The sequence below is a fragment of the Cervus canadensis genome, chromosome X (assembly GCF_019320065.1).
Source record: "Cervus canadensis isolate Bull #8, Minnesota chromosome X, ASM1932006v1, whole genome shotgun sequence".
Taxonomy (NCBI): Eukaryota; Metazoa; Chordata; class Mammalia; order Artiodactyla; family Cervidae; genus Cervus; species Cervus canadensis.
In genome coordinates, this window is record NC_057419.1 from 141,799,467 (window position 1) to 141,824,703 (window position 25,237).

The 25,237-nt window shown below is 36.7% G+C and overlaps 1 protein-coding gene across 1 annotated transcript in view; it reads left to right on the plus strand.

Annotated features, from left to right (window-relative positions):
- The window catches only part of ALG13 (ALG13 UDP-N-acetylglucosaminyltransferase subunit), a 73,042-nt gene that overhangs the window by 12,894 nt on the left and 34,911 nt on the right, over positions 1-25,237 (plus strand). The window contains 12 exon segments of the mRNA XM_043457796.1: positions 7,779-7,804; positions 7,807-7,916; positions 7,918-7,988; positions 7,990-8,137; positions 8,668-8,751; positions 10,804-10,854; positions 11,593-11,639; positions 13,216-13,288; positions 17,460-17,541; positions 17,746-17,908; positions 23,396-23,471; positions 24,456-24,564. Of these exon segments, the coding sequence (XP_043313731.1) occupies positions 7,779-7,804; positions 7,807-7,916; positions 7,918-7,988; positions 7,990-8,137; positions 8,668-8,751; positions 10,804-10,854; positions 11,593-11,639; positions 13,216-13,288; positions 17,460-17,541; positions 17,746-17,908; positions 23,396-23,471; positions 24,456-24,564 (1,040 nt within the window).

Here is a 25,237-nt window from a genome sequence, read left to right on the forward strand (position 1 = left end):
AGATTGAAATGGCATAACAAAGTTCATAATCTTTTCATGATACCGTATTGTCTCTTAGAAATTAAAATAATTACTCAAAAGCATTTTTATACATTTACAACTATACCATATATGTCACAGACAGTGTATGCTTTTAAAAAAAAATCCAGGCATATTTAATTTACTCATAGAAACATGAAGGAGTGTTACCTTAGAATTAAAACTATTAGTATTTATATTCTTCATAGTATAGAGAATTTCCCTATTTCATCAGTGAAAGAAGGAATAGACAATTCCAGTTAAAGCAACAAAGCCCTTTTTCAAGTTGAATTATGGTATGAAAAGTTGTTGTAAAAGCACATCAATTTTATGACAGGTCAAATGATTTGTTAATTATGTTTATTTTCTTCAATTTATTTTAATCTATACCCATACAGTGCTTAAAAGGTCTTTTAGGCAATTGTTTTTCTTCCTATTTTCAATGTCAAAGGGAAGAGATGCATTAAGGTTTGGGAGAGCGCCTTTGAGAAACTATATTTGAATTATGGCTTGATTTTCAGTAGAATTTAGGTGAAATTGTTCTGTTTCTTACCTATTTTTTTTTTTTGGACCAAAGAAGAGTTTCTTAGTGAACCTTTTTATTTGACATATAGCAGTTAATAGGGGGCTTCCCTGATGGCTCAGTGGTAAAGAATCCGCCTGCCAATGCAGGAGACACAGATTTGGTCTCTGGGTTGGGGAGATTGCCTTGAGGGGGAAATGGCAACCCACTCCAGTATTCTTGCCTGGGAAATCCCATGGACAGTGGAACCTAATGGTCCATGGGGTTGCAAAAGAGTTGGAGATGACTTAGCAACCAAACAACAACAGCAAAAAATACTTATTAAGCAGTTATGTAAGCACTTGACATGCAGTATCTAATGTAATTATTCCAATAACCTTAGATTTAGATCACAGAAGAATTCCTGGAGTAACATTCCTCAGACTTTGAAAATTTGAAAGCATTAGCTATAGTGCACTAAAAGCCATTAGTAACTTGAATGCTAAAGTTGCCTGTTTAACTTTGAAACTGAAAGTCACTCAGTCGTGTCCAATTCTTTGTGACCCCATGGACATTACAGTCCATGGAATTCTCCAGGCCAGAATACTGGAGTGGGTAACCTTTCCCTTCTCCAGGGGATCTTCCCAACCCAGGGATCGAACTCAGGTCTCCCACATTGAAGGTGGATTAACTTTGACTTGGCCTTTTATTTCCCCTTATGGGAAAGACCAGGTCAAAGTTAAGCAGGTAACTTTGGCGTTCCTTGGAGCCTTTAATTTTGCTAATGGGCATACGGGGTTATAGTATAGGGCCTTGAAACTCTCTTCTCAGCAACACTTATTAATAACTGGTGGAACACCTTGTTCTAGAGCACTGGTTCCCAAAGTGTGGTCCTGGGCTGGTAGCATCAGCACCACCTCAGAACTGCTTGTTTAGTTGCTAAGTTGTGTGCAATTCTTTGTGACCCCGTGGACTATAGCTCATGAGGCTCCTCTGGGAAATCAGGCAAGAATACTGGAGTGGGTTGCCATTTCCTACTCCAGGGGATCTTCTGGACCCAGGGACCAAACCACATTTCCTGCATTGGCAGGAAGATTATCACTGAGCCACCAGGGAAGCCATTAGAAATGCAAATTCTTGGGACCCAGCCCAGCCCTGGCTGAATCAGAATTTCTGGGCATGGGGCAATCTTTTTCCAAGCCCTTCCCTTGAGAACCACTGTTCTAGAAGTTTGCAGTATTGGGAGTAGTTTGCTGTGGAAGAATAGTCAGCCAATTGGGATTTCAAGTGCAATAGATGTTTCAAAGGACAGTATATTACTATGAAATTGCTTTCTATTACATACAGGAGGAATTTTAGTAATGTCCTACAGGTCTTTTTTAAAAAGTCCTATTGTACTAATTTGGGGAACATAACTTGTAGTTACCCATCTCTGTCTTAGTTTATATCTTCTTTAGAATGCAGTCCTTCTATAGTAATTGCAAAAATCAGGAGACAATATATAGTTCCAGTCCTAGTACTATTGCCAATTGGATGTGAAAACATGAACAAGTCTTATAATTATTTGAAACTTATTTCTTCATCTGTAAAACAAGAGGTCCCTTTTAGCTGTAACATTCTGCGTATCATTTTCCCAGTTTATTATGCTGTTCTGTTTCTTGCTCACTTTATTGAATTAATTTATTATTTCCTAAGATAATACATGTAAATATATAAGATATTAACTAGTTCTACAAGGCATATAACAAGAGACAGCAGTTCTGTGTCCCATTCCTCCTCATCTCTGATCCTGCTTCCTGTAGGTAAACATATGTTTTGTAAGTGATGCTTTCTAACTTGTTTTTTAAATTTAAATATCATCTATAGACTTCCTACTGTGGAAGAGAGGCCTTATCTCCTTCCTCACTTTCTTCCATTTTAGGAAGTCTGTTGTTGTTTAGTTGCTAAGTCCTGTGCTCATCTGTCCATGGGATTTTCCAGGCAAGAATACTGGAGTGGGTTGCCATCTTCTTCAGGGGATCTTCTGACTCATGGATTGAACCCGCATCTCCTCCATTGACAGGTGGATTCTTTACCACTGAACTACCTGGTAAGCCCCAGGAAGTCTATAGGTGATACTTAAATTTAAAAAACAAAAACAAATTTAGTTTACCAATTATGGTGAGATCTGTTTTCAGCATTGACATTATTATGATTTCTTTAGTAAATATTCACATATGAGCCATGTTGTCTGGATTGATTACTTTTCTATAAAACTACTTCATTTTTCTTTTTTTCGTTTGCTCAGTTTTCTATAGAACTATTTTCAAGCTCTCCAGCCAAGGAGGTCATCTTTCCTAGTGTGTTTAAACATGCTAGGTTATCTGTAACTTATTATTATTTATTTTTTAATATGTCTGTGATATAGTTTTATTTTACCTCAGCTGGTGGTTCTCTGTCTAGTCCTGCTTAAAAGTCTGTCCTCCTGGAATTTCCCCTGCATCCTTACCTTAAAATTCCTTTCGCTTCTCTTTTGGAATCTTCTCTCTCTAAGATTCCATGCACCCCACCCCTTTTTTGTGGTTTAACTTATTAATTTTGGTTTCAGATGTCCTCCACTAGCTTTCTGATAAAGGATGGCACATTGTTTAATCTTTCAAGTTTGAAAATGCCTTCTTCTAGTCTCCCCATCTGATTGACAGTTTGGTATAGAATTCAAGGTTGGAAATAATTTCCCCTCAAATATTGAACTTCATTGTTTAATGAAGTTCTAGCTTCTAATTCTTCTGTTGAGAATTTATTTATGTGTGATCTTTTGTATAAGATCTGTTTTTCCTCTCAGAAAGCTTTAGAATCTTTATTCCCTGACTTTAGAAATGTTATTACATGCATTGCAGATCATCTTTTTTGCTTTCATTGTTCTGACTACTTCATGGACTCTCTCAGTTTAAATATAGACAGTCATATACTGCAGTGGTAGAATTTTCCTTACGTCATCATCATTATTTCTTCCCCTGCACTTTCTTCATCTCATTTTGGGACTCCTGTTCGTTGGATATTGGCTTTCCTAAATTGATCCTCTAATTTCCTTGTTTTTATCTCTACAACCTTGTCTGTTTTGTGAGCTCCTCAACTATAAATTCTATTCCTTCTACTGCATTTGTTTTAGTAATTTTTACATTTAAATATAGCAGAATTAGCATTTTCATGTATAGTTATATACATTTTTAAAAATGCATAATGTAAGATACAGAACTCTTCCACTCCATCTTTAAATCCCCTCCTGTCATCCCTTTATAGTCAACCCTTTCCTGCAGTCCTAATTACTGGCAGCAGCTGATCTGTTTTCCCTTTCTATAGTTTTGTCTTTTCCAGTATGTCATATAAATGCAGTCATACAGTATGTAACCCTTTGAAGCTCTCTTCATTGGCTTAGCACAGTGCGTTTGGAATTCACCCATGTTCTTGTATGTATTCATGATTAATTATTCTTTATTGTTGAGGAATATTCTGTTTTATGGATATACCACAGTTTTTCCATTCACCAGTTGAAGGATGTTTGGATTGTTTCCAGCTTGGGAGGAATCGTGATTATTAATAAAACTGCTATAAATATTCATGTGCAGGTTTTTGTGTGAACTTAAGTTTTCATTTCTCTTGGATATTTACCCAGAAGTGGGGTTGTTGGGTCATATGACAATTCTGTTTTATTTTACAAGAATCTGCTAAACTATTTTTCCAGAGTGGAAAAATAGTGTACTGTTTTATATTCCTACCAGCAACATATGAGAGTTCAAGTTGTTCTTCATCTTTGTCAATGCTTGGTATTGTCATTTAAAAAAATATTTTGGTCATTCTATGATGTATGTAGTAGTATCTCATTAAAGATAAACACATGACCAATAGGTACATGAAGAGATGATCAACATTATTAGCCATCAGGGGAATGCAAAAAAAAAAAAAAAAACACAAAGAAGGTACCATTTCATACCTACATGGGATGGCTGTAATCCAAGAGATGGACAGTAATGTGATTTGGGAACTCTTATATGCTACTGATGAGAATGACAGTAGCACAGCTGAAGCAATTCCATTCCTAGGTATTACCCAAGAGAATAGAAATGTCCAGACAAAAACTTGCACATGAATGTCTATAACAGCATCAGTCATTTGATTGTCAAAAAGTGGAAACTGCCCACATAGCTGTCAACTGATGAATGGATAAATAAAATCTACCTTAACTATACAAAGGATTGAAATACTGATACATAGGTGCTCCTTGAAAACATCATGCTAAGTGAAAGAAGTCAGTTCTACAGGACTGTATATTATATACCATTTGTTTGAAGTGTTCAGAATAGGCAAATACATAGAGATGGAAAATAAATCAGTGGTTCCCTGGAGTTGGTGGGGATAGGAGAATTGGAGGCTGATGGTTTTGAGATGTGGGGTTTCATTTTGGGGGTAATGTTCTAAAATTGATTGTGGTGATGGATGTATAACTGTAAATATACCAAGAAGTCATTGAAATGTACCTTGTGAGTAAATTGTATAGTATGTGAACTATGTTATAAAGCTATTTAAAAATCACCAGAGTTTTAAGTATACAATTTAGTAATTTTTAGTGAATACGCAGAGTTGTGCAGACATCACCACAAAATAGTTTTATAACATTTTTATCCATCAAAAAGATCCTTTGTGCCTGTTTGCATTTAATACTTATTCCCATCCTAACTGCAGGCAACCACTAACCTGCTTTCTTTCTCTTTAGACGTGGTATATTTCATATGGATGGAATCATATCTTTTGGAATCATGCCCCTTTTGCATCTGGCTTCTTTTGCTTAGGATCCAGTTTCTCCGCAACCATGCTACCACTTGTTATTGTCTGTATTATTTATCACAGCCACCCTAGTAGGTGTGTAGTGACGTCTTATTGTGGTTTTAATTTGCATTTTCCTAATGACTAATGATGTTAAACATCTTCTTATGTGCTATAATTAGCCATTCCTGTATCTTTGGTGATATATGTAGTCAAATTTTTGCCCATTTTAAAATTGTTTAGTTGTTTTCTTATTGTTGACTTTTAAGTTCTTTTATATATTTTTGGTACAAAGCTTTTTTGTCAGGTGATATACAGATATATTCTTCCAGTCTGTGGCTAGTGTTTTCACTTTCCTAACAGTGTCATTTGCAGAGCAAAAGTTCTTAATTTTGGTAAAGTCCAATTAATCAGTTTTTCTTTTATTATATTATACCTAAGTTCTCTTTTACTAACTCAAGGTCTTGACGATTTTCTCCTATGCTTGCTTCTAAAAGTTTTGAAGTTTTGTTCTATATTTCGATCTTTGATCCATTTTGAGTTATCATAGAAGATATGAGGTATAGGTTGAGGATCATTTTTTTTCTTTTTGCATATGGCTGTCAAGTGTTTCTTCCAGCACTGTTTGATAAAAATGTGATTTTTTTCTGTATTGCGCTGCTCTTGCAACTTCATCAAAAATCATATTTGTATGGCTCTCTTTTTGTGTGTTTTCTCTGTGTGTTTACATTTACTTTCCTCTATCTATCTTTGTCTTCCTGCCTTTAATATTTCTTCTGTTCCCACTCTTTCTCCTCTTTTCTGATTCTCTCTCCCATTTTCCCTTTTTCTGTCCCCTTGCTCAAAATGAAATGTATGGGTTAATATTTTTAATTTAAAGGACTTCATATTTACTATATGAAGAACGTCTATTTTCTCTACAAGTAAGAAATGCCAAAAATGAAATAACTTTTTCACTGTAACTCAGTTTTTCTCAGTGAATTTGGGGTCTTAAAGAAAGATGGTGATTCCTCTTCCCAAACCATGTTTGCACCAGTGTTTTGATTTCTTTAAAAAAGAAATTAGTCAAGGTAATTTCAAATTGGCATGTTAAAGAAGGTAAAGGTTTTATTTTTTCTACCATGCTTTTATTTCACTCCTAAACTGTAAAATTGATTACTGATGCTTTTCCTATAGGGGGCAGTGGTCATTACTACTGGAGCCACAGATAACAGAAAAACAATTTTGAAAGCAGCTTAATTTTACAGCTTCTCCAAAACCAGCTTTAGATCTATTTATTTTTTAAAAACACTTAGAAAAAGTAAGGACGAAATTGGATTTTGGCATTTAATTAATACTTGACAGTGGAATCAGGTAATGCGAGTGACCAGTTGTTTTTGAGACTTACAGAGAACGGTCATATTTACTTTGGTTTTCTCAGAATTCAGAGCAGTCTTTCCAGAAAAGTGCCCTAAACATTGAATCACGCCTCTAGTGCTGTGCCACAGAATTTTAAATGTAGCCCATTAGAAAGTTTGTGGGTAAGATATTTTTCATTACACTAAATTTTACATTTTAATTGTTTGCATTTTCAGAGAAACGCCCTTTTTTGCAATTTCTCTGTTAATGTTATATGATAGTTTGGAGACATTAGTCAAGAACGTGTCAATGTTTCCTAGTATAACTAATGGGTTTAATTTCTGTCATCCTGAAAGTGACAGTCACTCGGTCGTGTCTGACTCTTTGCGACTCCATGGACTATACAGTCCATGGAATTCTCCAGGCCAGAATACTGGAGTGGGTAGCCTTTCCCTTTTCCAGGGGATCTTCCCAACCCAGGGATTGAACCCAGGTCTCCTGCATTGCAGGCAGATTCTTTACCAGCTGAGCCAACAGGGAAGCCCATTCTATGATCCTAGCAGAGGGTTATTATCTAGGAGAATTAAATGAGATTATTTAAATCTCATAGCTGGAATAGCCAGATAACTGCTTTGGCAGTTTACTTGAATTGTGACCTCTACCACTTTAGATTAAGGGAGTCCCCCACCCCACCCCCATTTTCTTTGTTTTTTTAAGGTAGTAAAAAAGCTTACTTAGTTAATTGTGTTCAGATTTTTTTTCCCCTCTTATCTCCATGAAACTATGAAGGGAGCAGCGAACTTGGGCAGAGACTGAAAATTCTGGCAGAGGTCTTAAAGCAGTGTCATGTGGGCTGGGCTGCATCATACACACCTGAGCCTTATTGCAGTTCCTTTGCAACCTCGTGCAGCAGTTGCCTTGAGTTAAGCTGCAAACTCAGGTTCCTTTTGGTCAGAAAGCTCAGCTGCTTGTGCATATTTCTCTCAACCTTTGGCTGGTTGGGTTAATCCCACCCTTCCCCAACTGGATAGCTCTGCAAGTTCCTGCTCCCTCTCATGTTTCCTTCTCAAATCAAGTTCTTTGTTTGTAGGAGCATCGGCTCTTCCTCTTCTTTTCACAGGGTCCTGACTTATCCTGGGCAAGCCAGCCCTTTGCTTCTGCTCGTGAGAAGTGCCAAGATTCTGCAGCGCTGACTCCAACTGCCTTCTCATGCCTTTCCGGATACCTGGATAAGCAAGCCCTTGTCACTGCTACCTATTCCTTCCTGCGCTCTGCTTTTTCCTTCTTGCCACACGTGTGTTCCCCTCTCCCCCTGCCCACCTCTATCCCCTGTACACAATGCATAAAGGATGGAAAAAGTACTGCGGCCAGAAGTCTCTGAATGAGGCATCAATGGATGAATATTTAGGCAGCTTAGGGCTGTTTCGAAAGCTGACTGCCAAGGATGCCTCTTGCCTCTTTCGTGCTATTTCGGAACAGGTAAAAGGAAAACAAATGCACCTTTCCCATGCTAAGTTTTCAGAGTTTGAGACTTGGCACAGCACTGTAGCTGAAAGAACTATAACCCACCAAAACAAAATTCCCTTCTCTTTTTCGTATTTAAAACATTACGTTCTCTCTGGTACTTACTAGCTTGGTGTGTGCCTTTGTTGTCTTTTCTAAATGCCACTTTGGAATGTAAGAGATAACATAATGGGGTTAAAAAATCTTTGAAATGTATTTTGTTCCTTTGTAAGCAACCCTGTCTTCCTCTAAATTTTATACCTAAGGAAAAATTTATAGATGGTGCCCATAAGTAGTAGAAGGGGGGAACATGACAGAATCATACCTCCTCAGTATCACTAAAGATGACAAAAACAGATTTTAGTAAGATCAGGACTTAATTTCCGAATTTCCTACATATGTTCTGAATGGAGGGGGAGGCTTGAGTGTCTAGTTCATAGTCTTAAGTTAGAAGCTTCTATTTCAAATGACTGATGACAGTGAGCTGGTCTTTCTCTTCTTTTTAGTTGTTTTGCAGCCAGGTCCATCACTTGGAAATCAGGAAGGCTTGTGTCTCATATATGAGAGAAAATCAACAAACTTTTGAATCTGTAAGTAGAATATATAACCAAGGAAGAGTTGTTTGTAGAATATTCAGCAGATAGGAAATGGATTTTGAGCACCTATGTATGAATATTGTATCTTGCGGTCTCTTCTCAGTAGCAAATATTTAATTTTCAGTTGGCTTCTTTTCCCCTGGGTAGCATACTTCTGGATCTCCTCCCAGAACTAGATTGTTTTGTACTCTAAAAATTATGAAAGCTAATCTTTATCCTTCCCACCATTTATCCCCCTCATACGCCAACAGTTACATTTTGACCATGTTATCCATTATCACAGTTTTCTTAAACAAGTAATCATAGTTCACAAAAGGTTTGGCTATGTTAATATTTTTAAACATGCATTTTAAAATTTGTACAAATGAGAACCTTTTCTGTTCTGAATTCTGTGCTTGATGATCATCAGTTAACTTGATGAATCATGTAAAACTTATCTATAAGGAAACAAATTAGTCCTAAACATGTCTTTTCATGTGACAAACAGGTAATTGGAGCTCTTCCACTAATTGATTGACTTTAAAACAACTTCTAGAACACATCTTTGTATATGTTGAAGTATAAGTTGGAGTATAAGTTGAAGTCTTGTTAACAAAATGAGGTTTTATAAAGGTCTGATTTGAAGTGTGCCTTTTCCTGTGACTGTTACTTTTGTTGTTGGTTTTTTTTTTAATGCACTCCTAGCCATTCCAGTGCTCTTTGTACTCCTGATGATACTATGGATATTTGCCTGCTGTTCGAGGTTTACTCTTAATTTTCTCAATAGGTTTCAGTGAGTTGTAAAACTATATGAAGCCTTCTTGATTTTGAAGCGTTTTACTTTGAAGTTAATTAGTCTTCACCACACCTGGGGAAAGGGTTATTTGTGAAATTACTTCAAATGCAAGACCATGGTGTAAAGCAGTGCATCTCAAGTATTTTTGTGCATACCAATCACCTGGGAATCTTGTTAAAAAACAAATTCTGATTCAGTAAATCTGGCCTGGGGCCCAAGATTTCTGCAGTTAACAAATTCCTGAATGATGCTTCTGTTGTTCATGGACCACGTTTTGAGTAACAAAGATGTGGGTAAAATTTTAAAACCATTTGGATGAATCTCAGATTAATTAGGCAGAGCAAAAGCAGCCAGACCTTCCAAAAAGTACATGCTGTATGATTTCCTTTATATAAAACTCTAGAAAATACAAACTACAAACCAGTCTATAGAAAAACAGCAGATCGATCGTTGGTTGCTTGGGGATCAGTGAAGTTAGAGGTGCACAAGGAAACTTATGGGGATGATGGACATACTCACTATCACTACTGTCATGATGGTTTCATGGGTGCATACGTATGTCAACTTAATTGTGTCATTTAAATATCTATGGTTTATTTTATGTCAGTTATACCTCAAAACTTTAAAAAGGTGGTTGAGAAAAATTGAAATGATTTTTTAAGTCTAGTGATACACATGATTGGAACTAGATGTATATTATCTTATATTCCCTGAGATTAATTTTTATTGAGGTATATTTTACATCTGATAAAATTCATCTTTTTATGTTTTAGTGTTTTAAGTTTTGGCAATAATATACAGTCATACAGCTGCCACTGCAGTCAAGATATAAAAATATTTCCATCTAAAAGTTCATTTTTGCTCTTTTTGAAACTAACGAAGTTCCCTTTAAAGTTCCTCAGTTTAAGTTTGTAAATGAATGTCTGCTGTCAAATTTTAAATACTTATAATTATTATGCTTCCTTGATTTATGCAAATTGTTATTTAAGTTGGCATTTCAAAAGAAACTCAAAGGCATACCATTTGATGAAATGCACTGATATGTGGATAAGCCAGGACATTTTCTAAGATACTTTTAATAATAGTCCCAGCTTTTCTCCATTCAACTTTTGTGTATGTGCAAATCTTCTTGAGGTGCTGTGCAAAGTAGTCATTTAATATCATAATTGTTCAGCTGAACAAAAACTCACTGGAGGATTATATTGCAGAATATACTCAGATTTCAGTAATGCTATGTATTTGGTTAAGTCAAGTTTGTTTTATTTTTGAAGTATGTGGAGGGATCTTTTGAGAAATACCTGGAACGGTTGGGAGATCCCAAGGTAAGATCAAATATGGGGGTTTAATCTTTTCAGAGTATTTGGAATAGTAGCCTAAATATCATTCAGCTGTGTCACTTGAACTAGACCCAATCTATTTTCTTAAGTAGCCAGCTGTGTTGAGTCAGATACTTCTTGCAAAACTTTAGAGGCTGGCGATTGACCTGTTGTTTTGTGTTGAATATTGAAAATTGTGTGCTAACAATTTTATCATCCATAGACTAGCGAAATTACACACTACTCGGACACAGGACTGACCTAAACCTTTTCACTTTAATGTGGGAGGGGGTGGTAATGAATGTTACTAGGAGGTCATTGTTTTTATTAAATAATTTCTCTGATTTGTAGTTATCTTTCTTTTATGTGGGACTAAGATTCATAAACATTTAATTAAAAATAATTTTATGTGATTAAATTGCATAGTTCTAGACTTAACACATTTACCAAATACCTTGTTAGCTTCTATTCTTACATTAATTGCGTTTTTATTGTGCCTTTTAAATCTCCCATATTACTGTCCTTATTTAATAGCAAACTAAGATCTTTAAGTCGATTTTTTTCAGAATAAATTTATGTTAATAAGTAACTATCACAGTATCCCAAGCTCAAAGCAAGTTATAGTGTGTTGTACAAAGTCTTCATCTAAAACTGTTAAGCGCCTAAAAAAATTGTTGAACTTGCAAAAACTTCTACCTTCTAGGTACAGAATGTTTTTAAAAACTTTATGTACTCTATATTTAGGAAAGTGCTGGCCAGCTGGAAATAAGAGCTCTTTCTCTAATTTATAAGTAAGTTGAATCTGTTTGTTGAGAGAGTGAGTGTGTATGTGTGTTAAGATTTCTAATTGAGTCCCTCAATAATTGAGAATATTTGAGGTTTGATATATTGATACGTAAAATGAAGCAGTCTTAAGCAAAGTCAATGAGATAATTTGTGTCCATTCGAATGGGATGATAAAGGATTCTAAGAATTGCCCGTATTATTCCTTTAGAAAATCAGAATACTCTAGAATTTTTGTATATTTAACTTTGTGCCTCTTGTGCATGCATGCTCTATGGGGCAATATCACTTCCAACAGGTTAGAAATTGTTTCCTGAGGACAAAAAATTACGTATCAATTGGTTTATAACTTCACTTTCACTTTTCACTTTCATGCATTAGAGAAAGAAATGGCAACCCACTCCAGTGTTCTTGCCTGGAGAATCCCAGGGACGGCGGAGCCTCGTGGGCTGCCGTCTATGGTGTTGCACAGAGTTGGACACAACTGAAGTGACTTAGCAGCAGCAGCATGATCCTTCAAAGGATCACAGTTCATAAACATATGATTAGAGTAGATATATATATATATAAACTAGATATATAGTATATTTGTTGTATTAAATTTTTATAGGGAAATTAAGAAAAGTATTTCTTTGTTCTTTAGAGAGGCAGTAATGGTGTAAAAATTTGAAGGACACTGCTCTATTGCTTTGAAAGTTCTGTTTAGGTCTTTAAAACTGCAAGTGGCATTTCTGAAAGCATAAGCTTTTGAAAATAGCTATAAAATGTGGGTTGTAGGGAATCTTGTTCATTTAAGGAGTTGGATCTGTGGATGACTTCTTCATTCTTAGGATGTGAGATGGAACATACCTTGAGAGAGTCAGAACTCTCTTGTATGGGAACTTGTTCAAGGTTAGTGTTTTGCAGTCTGCTTATCCTTCACTAAATCCAGCAAGAAGTAATACAGAAGAGGTTTCAAGCAGGTAGCTAATCAGATGATGCTTTTAAATAGGGGACCAGTTTTTAAATTGGCCTGCTTTTTGTTTTTGTATGGCTCTAGCTAAGAATGCTTTTTAAAATTTTTTAAATGGTTTAAAAAAATCAAAAGAAGAATAACATTTCATGGCATATGAAAATTACATAAAATTCAAATTTCGGTGTCCATAAATAAAGCATTATTGGAACATAATCATGTACATTTGTTTATACATTGTCTATGGCTGCTTTTAGGCTAGGAAGTCAATGTTGAGTAAATCATATAGCCTGCAAAAGCCATATGTTTGTTATTTGGTCATTTACCAAGAAAAATTTGCCAACACCCACTTTAAATAAATGGGAGCCTCCAAAACTTACAGATATTCATACAGTGGGCAATTTATCTTCTTTACTCCTCCTTTCCTCAAATTAAAATACATTTTAAAAATGCATAGGACTTCAGGGACAGTTAGTTAGCTTTGCTGAATTAAAATTTAACCTCTTAAACATTTGAGTTATTTTATATGAACAAAGTAGGCAGTTTAAAAGCACAACTATTTGTTCCTATAACTATTTCTTGTGTATACTAAATTGTCTCTTCTCATCCATCTTTGTTTTCTACCCATGTAGTCGGGATTTCATTCTTTATCGCTATCCTGGCAAGCCTCCAACTTATGTCACAGATAATGGCTATGAAGACAAGGTAAGAAGATAAGTGAGTGTTTACTAAAATAAAAAATTGAATGATACTACCAGTTTGCCATCGACAAATCATCCTTTTTTAACCTAATTAATGAAAAATAAGCACAGTCTAAAAGCCAAGCTTTTTTATAACCAAGCCGTTTCCTCCCAAGTTAGCCTTAGTATTGTTAGCTATCTTTCTGAACAACCTGATCCTGTCACTCCTCTGTAGTAGGAAAAACCCACCCAAAACCCTAATTGACTCTTCACTGATTAGAAGATAGGATCAAACTCTGAAGCAAGACCTTCAGTGTCCTTGTTGTTCAGTCGCTCAGTTGTGTCAGACTCTTTGCGACCCCATGGACTGCAGCACGCCAGGCTTCCCTGTCTTTCACCATCTCCTGGAGCTTGCTCAAACTCATATCCATTGAGTCAGTGATGCCATCCCAACTGCCTCCTCCTCTGTCTTCCCCTTCTCCTGCCTTCAATCTTTCCCAGCATCAGGATCTTTTCCAGTGAGTCAGCTCTTCTCATCAGATATTAGAGCTTTAGCTTTAGCATCAGTCCCTCCACTGAATATTCATGATTAATTTCCTTTAGGATTGACTGGTATGGTCTCCTTGCAGTCCAAGGGACTGTCGAGAGTCTTCTCCCAACACCACAGTTCAAAAGCATCAATTCTTTGGTGTTCAGCTTTCTTTATGGTCCAACTCTCACATCCATACATGACTACTGGAAAAACCATAGTTTTGACTACGGACATTTGTCAGTAAAGTAATGTCTCTGCTTTTTAATATGCTGCCTAGGTTTGTCATAGCTTTTCTTCCATCTTTTAATTTCATGGCTGCAATCACCATCTTCAGTGATTTTTGGAGCCCAAGAAAAAAGTCTGTCACTGTTTACACTGTTTCCCCATCTATTTGCCATGAAGTGATGGGACCAGATGCCATGATATTAGTTTTTTGAATGTTGAGTTTTAAGCCAGCTTTTTCACTTTCCTCTTTCACCTTCATCAAGAGGCTCTTTAGTTCCTCTTCACTTTTTGCTAGGGTCCCAAACCTTCTCTCCAGCTTCATTGTCCTTCAGCCTTAGTATATCATGAGGCCAGAGTGTCCAGCTTTCATGATTTCCTATGTATCTCAAATGTCAGTTTCTTTGAAACCTTACCAACTGCCCTGGAGTTATTTCCTCCCTTTTTGTTCCCCTGGCATCACCCAAGTAATTATAGTGTTTATCACCTTATATATGTTTTCATGTCTGTTTTTCTTATTAGTCTGAAAGTTTCTTAAGTATAGGGACATTGTGCTAAACCACTGTCTAGTAAAGTGCCTGGAAAAATAGTAGGAGGTTGTTGTGTTGGTTGAGAACTCTCAGCAGGTAAACAAGTTGTTTTTCAGCATACAGCTTTTCTTCCAAAGAGTTTTGAAGAACACCCTTCTATCCACATGATTTGATTAGTGAATACAGATTACACAGTACTTGAGTTTTGTCTTGTTTCATACCATAGAGCAAAATTCCGGCAGCATTTTGATAGTAAGAAAAGAGTAGACAGTGGTAAAACTGTTAGAATGTTACATTAATCTAGATAGAAGACCTGAACTAGGCAAGTGGCATTAAGAATAGAAAAGACTGAATAGGATGCAAGAGATAACTTCAATCATAAGTATAAAGTGGAGCATGTTAATTATTTTACCAATGTGTGCTAAGTCGCTTCAGTCGTGTCCAATTCTTTGTGACCCCATGGAATGTAGCCCACCAGGCTTCTCTGTCCATGGGATTCTCTAGGCAAGAATACTGGAGTGGGTTGCCATTTCCTTCTCCAGGGGATCTTCCTGACCCGGGATCGAACTTGTGTCTTTTGTGTCTCCTGTACTGGCAGGCAGATTCTTTACCACTAGCACCACCTGGAAAGTCAAGTACTCCCCATTTTTTTTCATCAATAGTATTTAAAATACTATTTTACCAGTAGTACTGCCAATTTGTTCAGTAAACATTAAGCCCCTATAGTGTACCAGGCAATTGACTGGGCTTTGGGGATACCAAAATTAATAAAGCAGAATCCTTGCCCTTTTCTTATGAAGACAGACATGTAAATGATATAGTGCAGTGATATATTTTATAATAGAAATATATGCAAGGGGCATAAAAGAAAAAGCCCTTCACTGTGCTTGAGGGAGTACATAAAGTTTCATGGTAGTTGTGATATTTAAGTGGAGTATCAAAAAATGAATCTAACAAGTATGAAGGGTAGTCTATTCAGAGGAAACACTATATGCAAAGGCATAGAAGCAAGAGTTAATTTGTTAGCTGATTCCTTCAATCTCTAACTTTTTCAAACAATTTAAAGGTCAGGCTTACTAACCAAAATATCTCAGTAAAAATGTTCCCTGGCTCCATGTGATGAAATCTGTTTATATAAATCTAAGACCTTTTTGAATTTTTGTTTAAAAACCTCTGTCTTGTGTAAGGGATGTAATCCCAAGTAATCAAGTCTATTTCATTTTGAAGCCACCTCTGGCACCACCAACCTGAGGTAACAGAGAATTCTCTGTGATCTATAAGAGGATAATGTCACCAAGTTTCCTTAGCAGAAAATTATTTTAAGCACTCTTTTTTTCTACTTTCCTACTCTACCCTGGCTAATTTCTCCCAATAAACCAGTTCTCTGACCCCAGGTCTATTATTCTTCCCTAGTCTTTTTTTTTGAAATCACAACTCTATCAATATAATCCATTTCAAAGTTCTGAGAGGGCATATCAAGCTAAAGTAAAACACAACAAAATTTATGTTGCGAAGTTTCACCCACCCCCAGCAGTATTTGCATTTAAGAGAAGCTTGAGTAGTAGTGCTCCTATATAGTATATTGATACACTGCTATACAATACAGTGAATAACATTTTGAATAAATTGAAATTCCTCCCCCATAGTCTTAAGTTTGGGATTTTGGTATATTTGTCCTGTTTTCTCCATTTTTAGAAGTTAAGCTATGTTTGTTAGGCTTTCTGTTATATTCACTCAATTTGTAAAAGTTCCCATTTTTTGCAAATTTATAAATCAGGACTTGGGTGGTATATTATCAGGAATGTTATTGAGGCTCAGAGTGTTACCTTAGTAGTGGTTTTAATCTTGACATTTAAAAGTAACTGTCTTAACCTCCCTTAGCATGATTATCTCTAGGTCCATTCATGCTGCTGCAAATGGCATTATTTCATTCTTTTTTTTTGTCTGAGTAATGTGCTGTTGTGTGTGTGTGTATAAACCACATCTTTTTGGAAATCAACTACATACAAGGATGGTAAGAAGGTTAAAAGACAAAGTAGTAAAATATCTATATCCATAATCAGCTGAGGGATACACAAAATAGATGTAAAATATGATGTCAAAACAGTAGTGAGGGAAGAAGGGTAAAAATGCAGTTGATAAGATGCATCTGGAATTAAGAGATCAGCAGTTTAAAATTATCACATATGTAGAGAGATTGCCATATATAAATTTAGTGCTAACCGCAAACCAGAAATCTATAATAGATACACTCATATAATAGAGAAAAGAATCCAAATGTTAAGATTAGAGGAAGTCATTGGCTCATAAGGGAAGAGAACAGAAGAAAGGAACAAAAAATTACAAAAACAACTTCAAAACAGTTAAAAAAAAAAGAATAAAAGGATGGAAAATTGTGTCAAGTATCTGGAGTAACTTAAACTCTCTAGTGTACTGCTAGTATGAGTATAAATTGCATAACCACTTTGGAAAATATTTTTTTTATGAACATGGTTGGTTTACTGTATTGTGCTAGTTTCAGGTGTGCAGTGAGGTGATTCATGTATATATATATATATATAATATATATATATTTGCAGATTCTTTTCACTTATTAAAAAGTAAAAGTAAAAAAAAAAGGTCACTGTCAAGAAAATCTTTTAATGGCATACAGCTTTCATTTATCTGTATTTAGATTTTAAAACTCACTTTTTTCCCAGCTCTGTTGAGATTTAATTGACATATATGCTAAGTAAAGTGAGTCAAACAGAGAAAGACAAATACTGTATGATATCGCATGTGGAATCTGAAAGTCACTTTTTTAAAAAGCAAATACATTTAATTTTTGATTTCTGATTAGCAGCCTCAAATATTTCAGGGTTGTAAGATGTCTAACATTAACTTTATTTGTTCTGTGTGTTTTTTTTTTTCAGATTCTACTCTGCTATTCAAGTAATGGTCATTATGATTCAGTGTACTCAAAGCAATTTCAGTCAAGTGCAGCTGTTTGTCAAGGTATGTGAAGGCTTTATAAATGTTTGGGTATGCTTACAGATGGTTTGTTGCCAATATTCAAATTGGGGGGCCCACCATAAATAGCTCTTTTAAAACTTTGTTGGTGCCAGTTGAATTTGTATACTGGGTTATAGCTATTTTCACATTGTTATGAAAAACTCTTATTTTGACAACTGGAGTCTTGATTATTTTTTTTCCCTTTAGCTGTATTGTATGAAATTCTCTATAAAGATGTGTTTGTTGTGGATGAAGAAGAGTTGAAGACTGCAGTTGAGTTGTTTCGAAGTGGTTCCAAGAAGAATAGGAACAATGCTGTGACTGGCAATGAGGATGCCCATATTGACTACAAGAATTCAACTCAAGATAGGTAACAAAGGGAAAGGGGATGTCAACTATAGGATCATCTTGTTTCTGTGCATCATTTGAAATTGGAAGGGACCTGGCAGGTTTGTGATTTAGACTATTTCTATACAGTCATCTCTCAACATTTGCAGAGGATTGGTGCCAGGACCCCTGCAAACACCAAAACGCTCAATGCTCAAGCCCCTTATATAAAATGGCTTAGTATGTGCAGTCGGCCCTCTCCATATCCATTGGCTCTGCATCCACAGATTCAACCAGTTCCATCTGCAGTTGTTTGAGAATGTGGAACCTGCTGAAATGAAGGGGCCAACTGCATGTACACACACATGTATGTGTATATGTATGCTCTTTATGTACAGGGATATACATTTTTTAATGGGAGAAGAGACGTTTTACCAAAAGATATGTTGCATTGTGAAACACTCAGGCTTTGGGTGTTTGATACAAGTCAGAATCATTCTTTATTCCTTTTTTCCTGTTAATCTGTCTTGTGTCAATTTTATTATTAGTCCAGTCAGAAGAAGTCAAGAGGGGTGGGGGGTGAATTTTCCCCTCCTGACACATCTCGAGTCTGACCCCAGAATCAGTTTTTTAATTGCTAGAAGAAACTTTAGAACTGTCTAATCCCATGATTCTCAAACTTATATACAAATTACTTAGGGTGGTTGTTTAGAAAGGCAATTTTGGGGCCTCCTTTTAAAATTGAAGGTCAGAGTAGGGCCAGGAATCTACTTTTTAAGCAAGTATACCCAAATATTCTATACAGGTAGGCCATGACCACACTTTGCAGCAGGGGGACAGCTAGTTCTAAATCAGTACCATTGATTTGTAGATGGTAACTGAGGTTCATAGTGGTTACTTGACACATACATCCAGCTAGTAGAAAAGAATGTCTCAGGCTAAAGGGAAGTTTTAGGCGCTTTTAAGTGTGCCTTTGGAACTCACTAAAAGTGTACATTGTGTGGCCTCTTAGGAAGCAGCTATGTTGAACGGATTTATTAGTCAAAACCTTTGAGATCATGAAGTAGCTGTCATCTTATATTTCTTCCTGATTCTTCTGTCTAGAATTCAGATAGATTTGGTGCTAGTCAGATGTAACTTTTTTGTTGTCTTACAGTTCTATTTCTTGAATGTTTAATGCTTGGTTTTTTCTTTTTTTGGATAAGGAGGTTTTTTTAAACAAACTAACTTACAGTCAGCACTCCTAATCCAGATGTGGAGCCTGTGGATATAAAAGCTGACGATGAGGGACTTGAGAATCTTGAATGTGGTACCTGCCTGGGGTCCTGGACCCAGTCTCCCATGGATACCAAGAGATGATTGTATTACAGATGTGGGGGGTGGCAACCATTTATATCAGGGTAGAAGTTGCTTCGTGCTTCACTGATTATTCATCCTAAGAACTTAAGGCTTAGGGAACAGACTGGTGGACACAGCAGGGGAAGTAGAGGGTAGACAAATTGAGAAAGTAGCATTGACATACATACACTACCAATGCGTAAAATAGGTAACTAGCGGGAAGCTGCTACATAACACAGGGAGCCCAACCTGGTGCTTTTTGATGACCTAGAGGGGTGGAATGGGGGATGGAAGGAGGTTCAAGAGGGAGGGGATAAAATTATGACTGATGCACATTGGTGTATGGCAGAGACCACCACAACATTGTAAAGCAATTATCCTCCAACTAAAAAACCCGAGGCTTACAGAAACTTAAAGTAGTAGGAAGGCAAGATGTATTAGTTATTTTTTGCTACATAACAGTATTTCCACAAACTTAGCAGCTTAAAACAACATTCTTATCTCATAGTTTATGTGGGTTAGGAATCTGGGCACAGCTTAGCTGGGTCTTCTGCTTAGGATGTCACAAGAATGTAATGAGGGTTTTGATCAAGATTGAGTTATCATCTGGAGCTTTGACTGGGGAAAAATCCAGATGGTTCTTGGTAGTATTCAATTCCATGCAGCTCTAGGACTAAGAACTTCAGCTTTTTGTTGACAGCCAGAGAGAACCCTCAGCTCCTTGCTGCATGGGGTTGGTGAACATGGCTGTTTCCTTATAGTCAGCAAAAGAGAGAGAGATCAGCAATACAGGCACTCCATTGTTATGTAGTGTAATGATATCAGTTCAGTTCAATTCAGTCACTCAATCGTGTTCAACTCTTTGCAACCCCATGGACTGCAGCACACCAGGCCTCCCTGTCCATCACCAACTCCCGGAATTTACCTGAACTCATGTCTATGGAGTTGGTGATGCCATCCAACCATCTCATCCTCTGTTGTCCCCTTCTCCTCCCGCCTTCAACCTTTCCCAGCATCAGCGTCTTCAAATGAGTCAGCTCTTCACATCAGGTGGCCAAAGTATTGGAGTTTCAGCTTCAGCATCAGTCCTTCCAATGAATATTCAGGACTGATTTCCTTTAGGATGGACTGGTTGGATCTCCTTGCAGTCCAAGGGGCTCTCAAGTCTTCTCCAACACCACAGTTCAAAAGCATCAGTTCTTCGGTGCTCAGCTTTCTTTATAGTCCAACTCTCATAGACATACATGACTACTGAAAACCATAGCTTTGACTAGACAGACCTTTGTTGGCAAAGTAGTGTTTCTGCTTTTTAATATGCTGTCTAGGTTGGTCATAACTTTCCTTCCAAGGAGTAAAGTGTCTTTTAATTTCATGGCTGAGTCACCATCTGCAGTGATTTTGGAGCCCCCAAAAATATAGTCAGCCATTGTTTCCCCATCTATTTGCCACAAAGTGGTGGGACCAGATGCCATGATCTTAGTTTTCTGAATGTTGCATTTTAAGCCAGCTTTTTCACTCTCCTCTTTCACATTCATCAAGAGGCTCTTTAGTTCTTCTTCACTTTCTACCATAAGGGTGGTGTCATCTGCATATCTGAGGTTATTGATATTTCTCCCCGCAATCTTGATTCCAGCTTGTGCTTCATCTAGCCCAGCATTTCACATGATGTACTGTGAATATAAGTTAAATAAGCAGGGTGATAATATACAGCCTTGATGTACTCCTTTTCCTATTTGGAACCAGTCTATTGTTCCATGTCCAGTTCTAACTCTTGCTTCCTGACCTGTATACAGATTTCTCAGGAGGCAGGTAAGGTGGTCTGGCATTCTCATCTCTTAGTTTGTTGTGATCTACCCAGTCAAAGGCTTTGGCGTAATCAATAAGGCAGAAATAGATGTTTTCCTGGAATTCTCTTGCTTTTTCTATGATCCAGCAGATGTTGGCAATTTGATCTCTGGTTCCTCTGCCTTTTCTAAATTCAGGTTGAACCTCTGGAAGTTCATGTTTCATGTATTGTTGAAGCCTGGCTTGGAGAATTGTGAGCATTACTTTACTAGTGTGTGAGATGAATGCAATTGTGTGGTAGTTTGAACATTTTTTGGCATTGCATTTCTTTGGGATTGGAATGAAAACTGACCTTTTTGCGTCCTATGGCCTCAGCTGAGTTTTCCAAATTTGCTGGCATATTGAGTGCCACACTTGCACAGCATCATCTTTCAGGATTTGAAATAGCTCAACTGGAATTCCATCACATCCACTAGCTTTGTTCGTAGTGTTGCTTTCTAAGGCCTACTTGACTTCACATTCCAGGATGTCTGGCTCTAGGTGAGTGATCACACCATCGTGATTATCTGGGTTGTGAAGATCTTTTTTGTACAGTTCTTCTGTGTATTCTTGCCACCTCTTACTTAATATCTTCTTCTTCTGTTAGGTCCATACCATTCCTGTCCTTTATTGACAGGCCATCTTTGCATGAAATGTTCCCTTGGTATCTCTAATTTTCTTGAAGAGATCTCTAGTCTTCCCCATTCTGTTGTTTTCCTCTCTTTCTTTGCACTGATCACTGAGGTAGGCTTTCCTATCTCTCCTTGCTCTTCTCTGGAACTCTGCATTCAAATGGGTTTATCTTTCCTTTTCTCCTTTGCTTTTCACGTCTCTTCTTTTCACAGCTATTTGTAAGGCCTCCTCACACAGGCATTTTGCTTTTTTTGCATTTCTTTTTCTTGGAGATGATCTTTATCCCTGTCTCCTGTACAGTGTCACACACCTCTGTCCATAGTTCATTAGGCAGTCTGTCTATCAGATCTAGTCCCTTAAATCTATTTCTCACTTCACTGTGTAATCGTAAGTGATTTGATTTAGGTCATACCTGAGTGGTCTAGTGGTTTTCCCTACTTTCTTCAATATAAAGTCTGAATTTGGCAATAAGGAGTTCATGATCTGAGCCACAGTCTGCTCCTGGTCTCGTTTTTGCTGACCATATAGAGCTTCTCCATCTTTGGCTGCAAAGAATATAATCAATCTGATTTTGGTGTTGACTATTTGGTGATGTCCATGTGTAGAGTCTTCTCTTGTGTTGTTGGAAGAGGGTGTTTGCTATGACCAGTGCATTCTCTTGGCAGAACTCGATTAGCCTTTGCCCTGCTTCATTCTGTACTCCAAGGCCAAATTTGCCTGTTACTCCAGGTGTTTCTTGACTTCCTACTTTTGCATTCCAGTCCCCTGTAATGAAAAGGACATCTTTCTTGGGTGTTAGTTCTAGAAGGTCTTGTATGTCTTTATAGAACCATTCAGCTTCTTCAGTGTTACTGGTTGGGGCATAGACTTGGATTACTGTGATACTGAATGGTTTGCCTTTTAAATGAACAGAGATCATTCTGTTGTTTTGAGATTGCATCCAAGTACTGTATTTTGGACTCTTTTGTTGACTATGATGTCTACTCCATTTCTTCTAAGGGATTCTTGCTTACAGCAGTGGATATAATGGTCATCTGAGTTAAATTCACCCATTCCAGTCCATTTTAGTTCGCTAATTCCTAAAATGTCGACGTTCACTCTTGCCATCTCCTGTTTGACCACTTCCAATTTGCCTTGATTCATGGACCTAACATTCCAGGTTCCTACGCAATATGGCTCTTTACAGCATCGGACTTTACTTCCATCACCAGTCACATCCACAACTGGGTGGTGTTTTTGCTTTGGCTCTGTCTCTTCATTCTTTCTGCAGTTATTTCTCCGCTCATCTCCAGGAGCATATTGGGCACCTACCAACCTGGGGAGTTCATCTTTCAGTGTCCTATCTTTTTACCTTTTCATACTGTTCATGGGGTTCTCAAGGCAAGAATACTCTACATCATGTATATAATGATATACATCCTGTCTATTGGTTAGATGCAGACCTAGAGGGGAATCATACAAGCATGTCAGTACCAGGAGGTGGGGACCATCGGGACCATCTTAAGATTTTGTCCCCACAGGAGGGGTGAAATACAGGAGGTGTATGTAGCACGTACTTTAAGAAAAAGAAGCATAATATTGAGATGTTGGTATGAAATATTTGGAAGAAAGAAATATTTGCCTCATTTTTAGAACTGAACTACTTTACCACTAGGTGGTGGTATAGTCATTAGACTTAAGACTTCTTAGCTACTGCATTTATATAAAGCTCTTTGTTCTAAATCTTTTCAATTAGGACTGAAGAGTGGGGTGCCTGCTGCAATGTTGAAAATATACCAGAGGGGTACAATCAAGGAACAGAAGAAACAAAGGTTTGAGATCTTCTAGGGCAAAGAATTTTCATAATCTTGGCTTGCAATATTATAAGTTAAACTAGTAAAGGTCAAATGGTCCATTTTAGTTATATAGGGTGGGGGAGGAGCTGATGTTTTCCTTTGTGGAAATCTTGATCTGAAAATGTAAAATGTGTGCTTAATGTTCTCTGAATTTTTATTCTTGTGAAATTGTAATTTTTTTCCAAAGCTTACTCTGAACACTTCAGAAATTTCAGAAGCTGCTGTTTTCAAGTTAAAGTGATATTAGAAACCTAGTGGATATTTAGTTTGCAGTCAATCTTCTGTTGCTAAGGTTTCTTTTTGTCATTAAAGAGAATAATGTTTATTCCTGTTTTACTCAAAGAAAATAGGCAGTATTCCTAGTTGGAGAAGCAAGAGGAATTTTACTGTCTGTACAGGTCTAAAATCAAGCAGACCTTCAGTTTGAGACTAGCTAAATAGGGCAAATATTACTAGAACAATCTTTGTGTATGCCCTTAAGTGCTGGTAATTTGGAAACAGTATGGAATACCATGAAATTCTAGGAAAGCAGAAGAAAAAGCTAATTCTTTGGAAATTGTAATAGATTTTGATCAAAATGAAGTAAAGTTTTCAGATTTGTCCAGGTGACTTTAGGGTACAGAAACACTTGCACCTCTGTGTGTGTATCAAGATGAGACTTGTTGAATAGCCCTGACTGAATCTTTAATTCTGGTCTGTGTTGCATTGGTTTATATATGTCCTGAGTTACTGGATGCTTTAGGAAATATTCCCCTTCTGCCATCTATAACCTTTTAGATTTATGCATATTACTTATTTAGACTCCTGATTTTTAAAATACACAGTAAAACTTATTGTGTTTTTTATTTCTTTTAAGGAAAGGCCTATATGTACATAGTTTTAAAAGAACCTTATTTCTTCCTTCTTCATAGAAGGAAGACTTAAGGATGGTGAGTTGTAGCATGATTATTTTTGTTTTAGTCTCCAGAAAATACATCAAAGATGCTCTTCCCCTATAAGGTGCTCAAAGCCCTGGATCCAGAAATCTATCGTAATGTAGAATTTGATGTTTGGTTGGACAGCAGAAAAGGTAATGAAATAACAGGATATTTTTGAATCCTGACAGATCTAGGACAATTTTGCAAATTCTTTTTAAATAAGAGATGTTTTCAAACCATGGTTATGAAAAACACTTTTACATGTTTATATGGTACTTTTTAGCCTACTCAATACATAATTTAAGTCCAAAAGAGGAAGCAAATAGTTATAGAATTGGTAAGGGATCTTTTAGAATCTGATGTTCATCAGGGACTTCAACTTTGCAAAGACTCTGTCTTTAGATAACTTTAAGAGTACCAGAATTGTAAGTGGAAATAAGTTCCACTTAAGTTTAATGTGTTAAGATAGATGAATAGGTCAAGTGTTAGCAAACTGCCACATGTGAGTCAAATCCAATCTGCCACCTGTTTTTGTATGGTCCATGAACTAAGAATGGTTTTCTATTTTTAAGTGGCAAGGAAAAATTAAAAGAACAATATGTTGTGATACATGAAAATTATATTCAATTTTCAGTGACCGTAAGGTTTTATGACAGATTTAAATAGTTGCGACAGAGTCTGTATGGCGTACATTCTTTAAAATATTTATTATCTGGCTCTTTACAGAGAAAATTTGCCAACCCTTGAAATAGGTAATTGTTTCTGTGTCCTTATAACTAAGTTGATCAAATTAGGTCTTAAAGTTCTGCCATCAGTGTAGCCTTT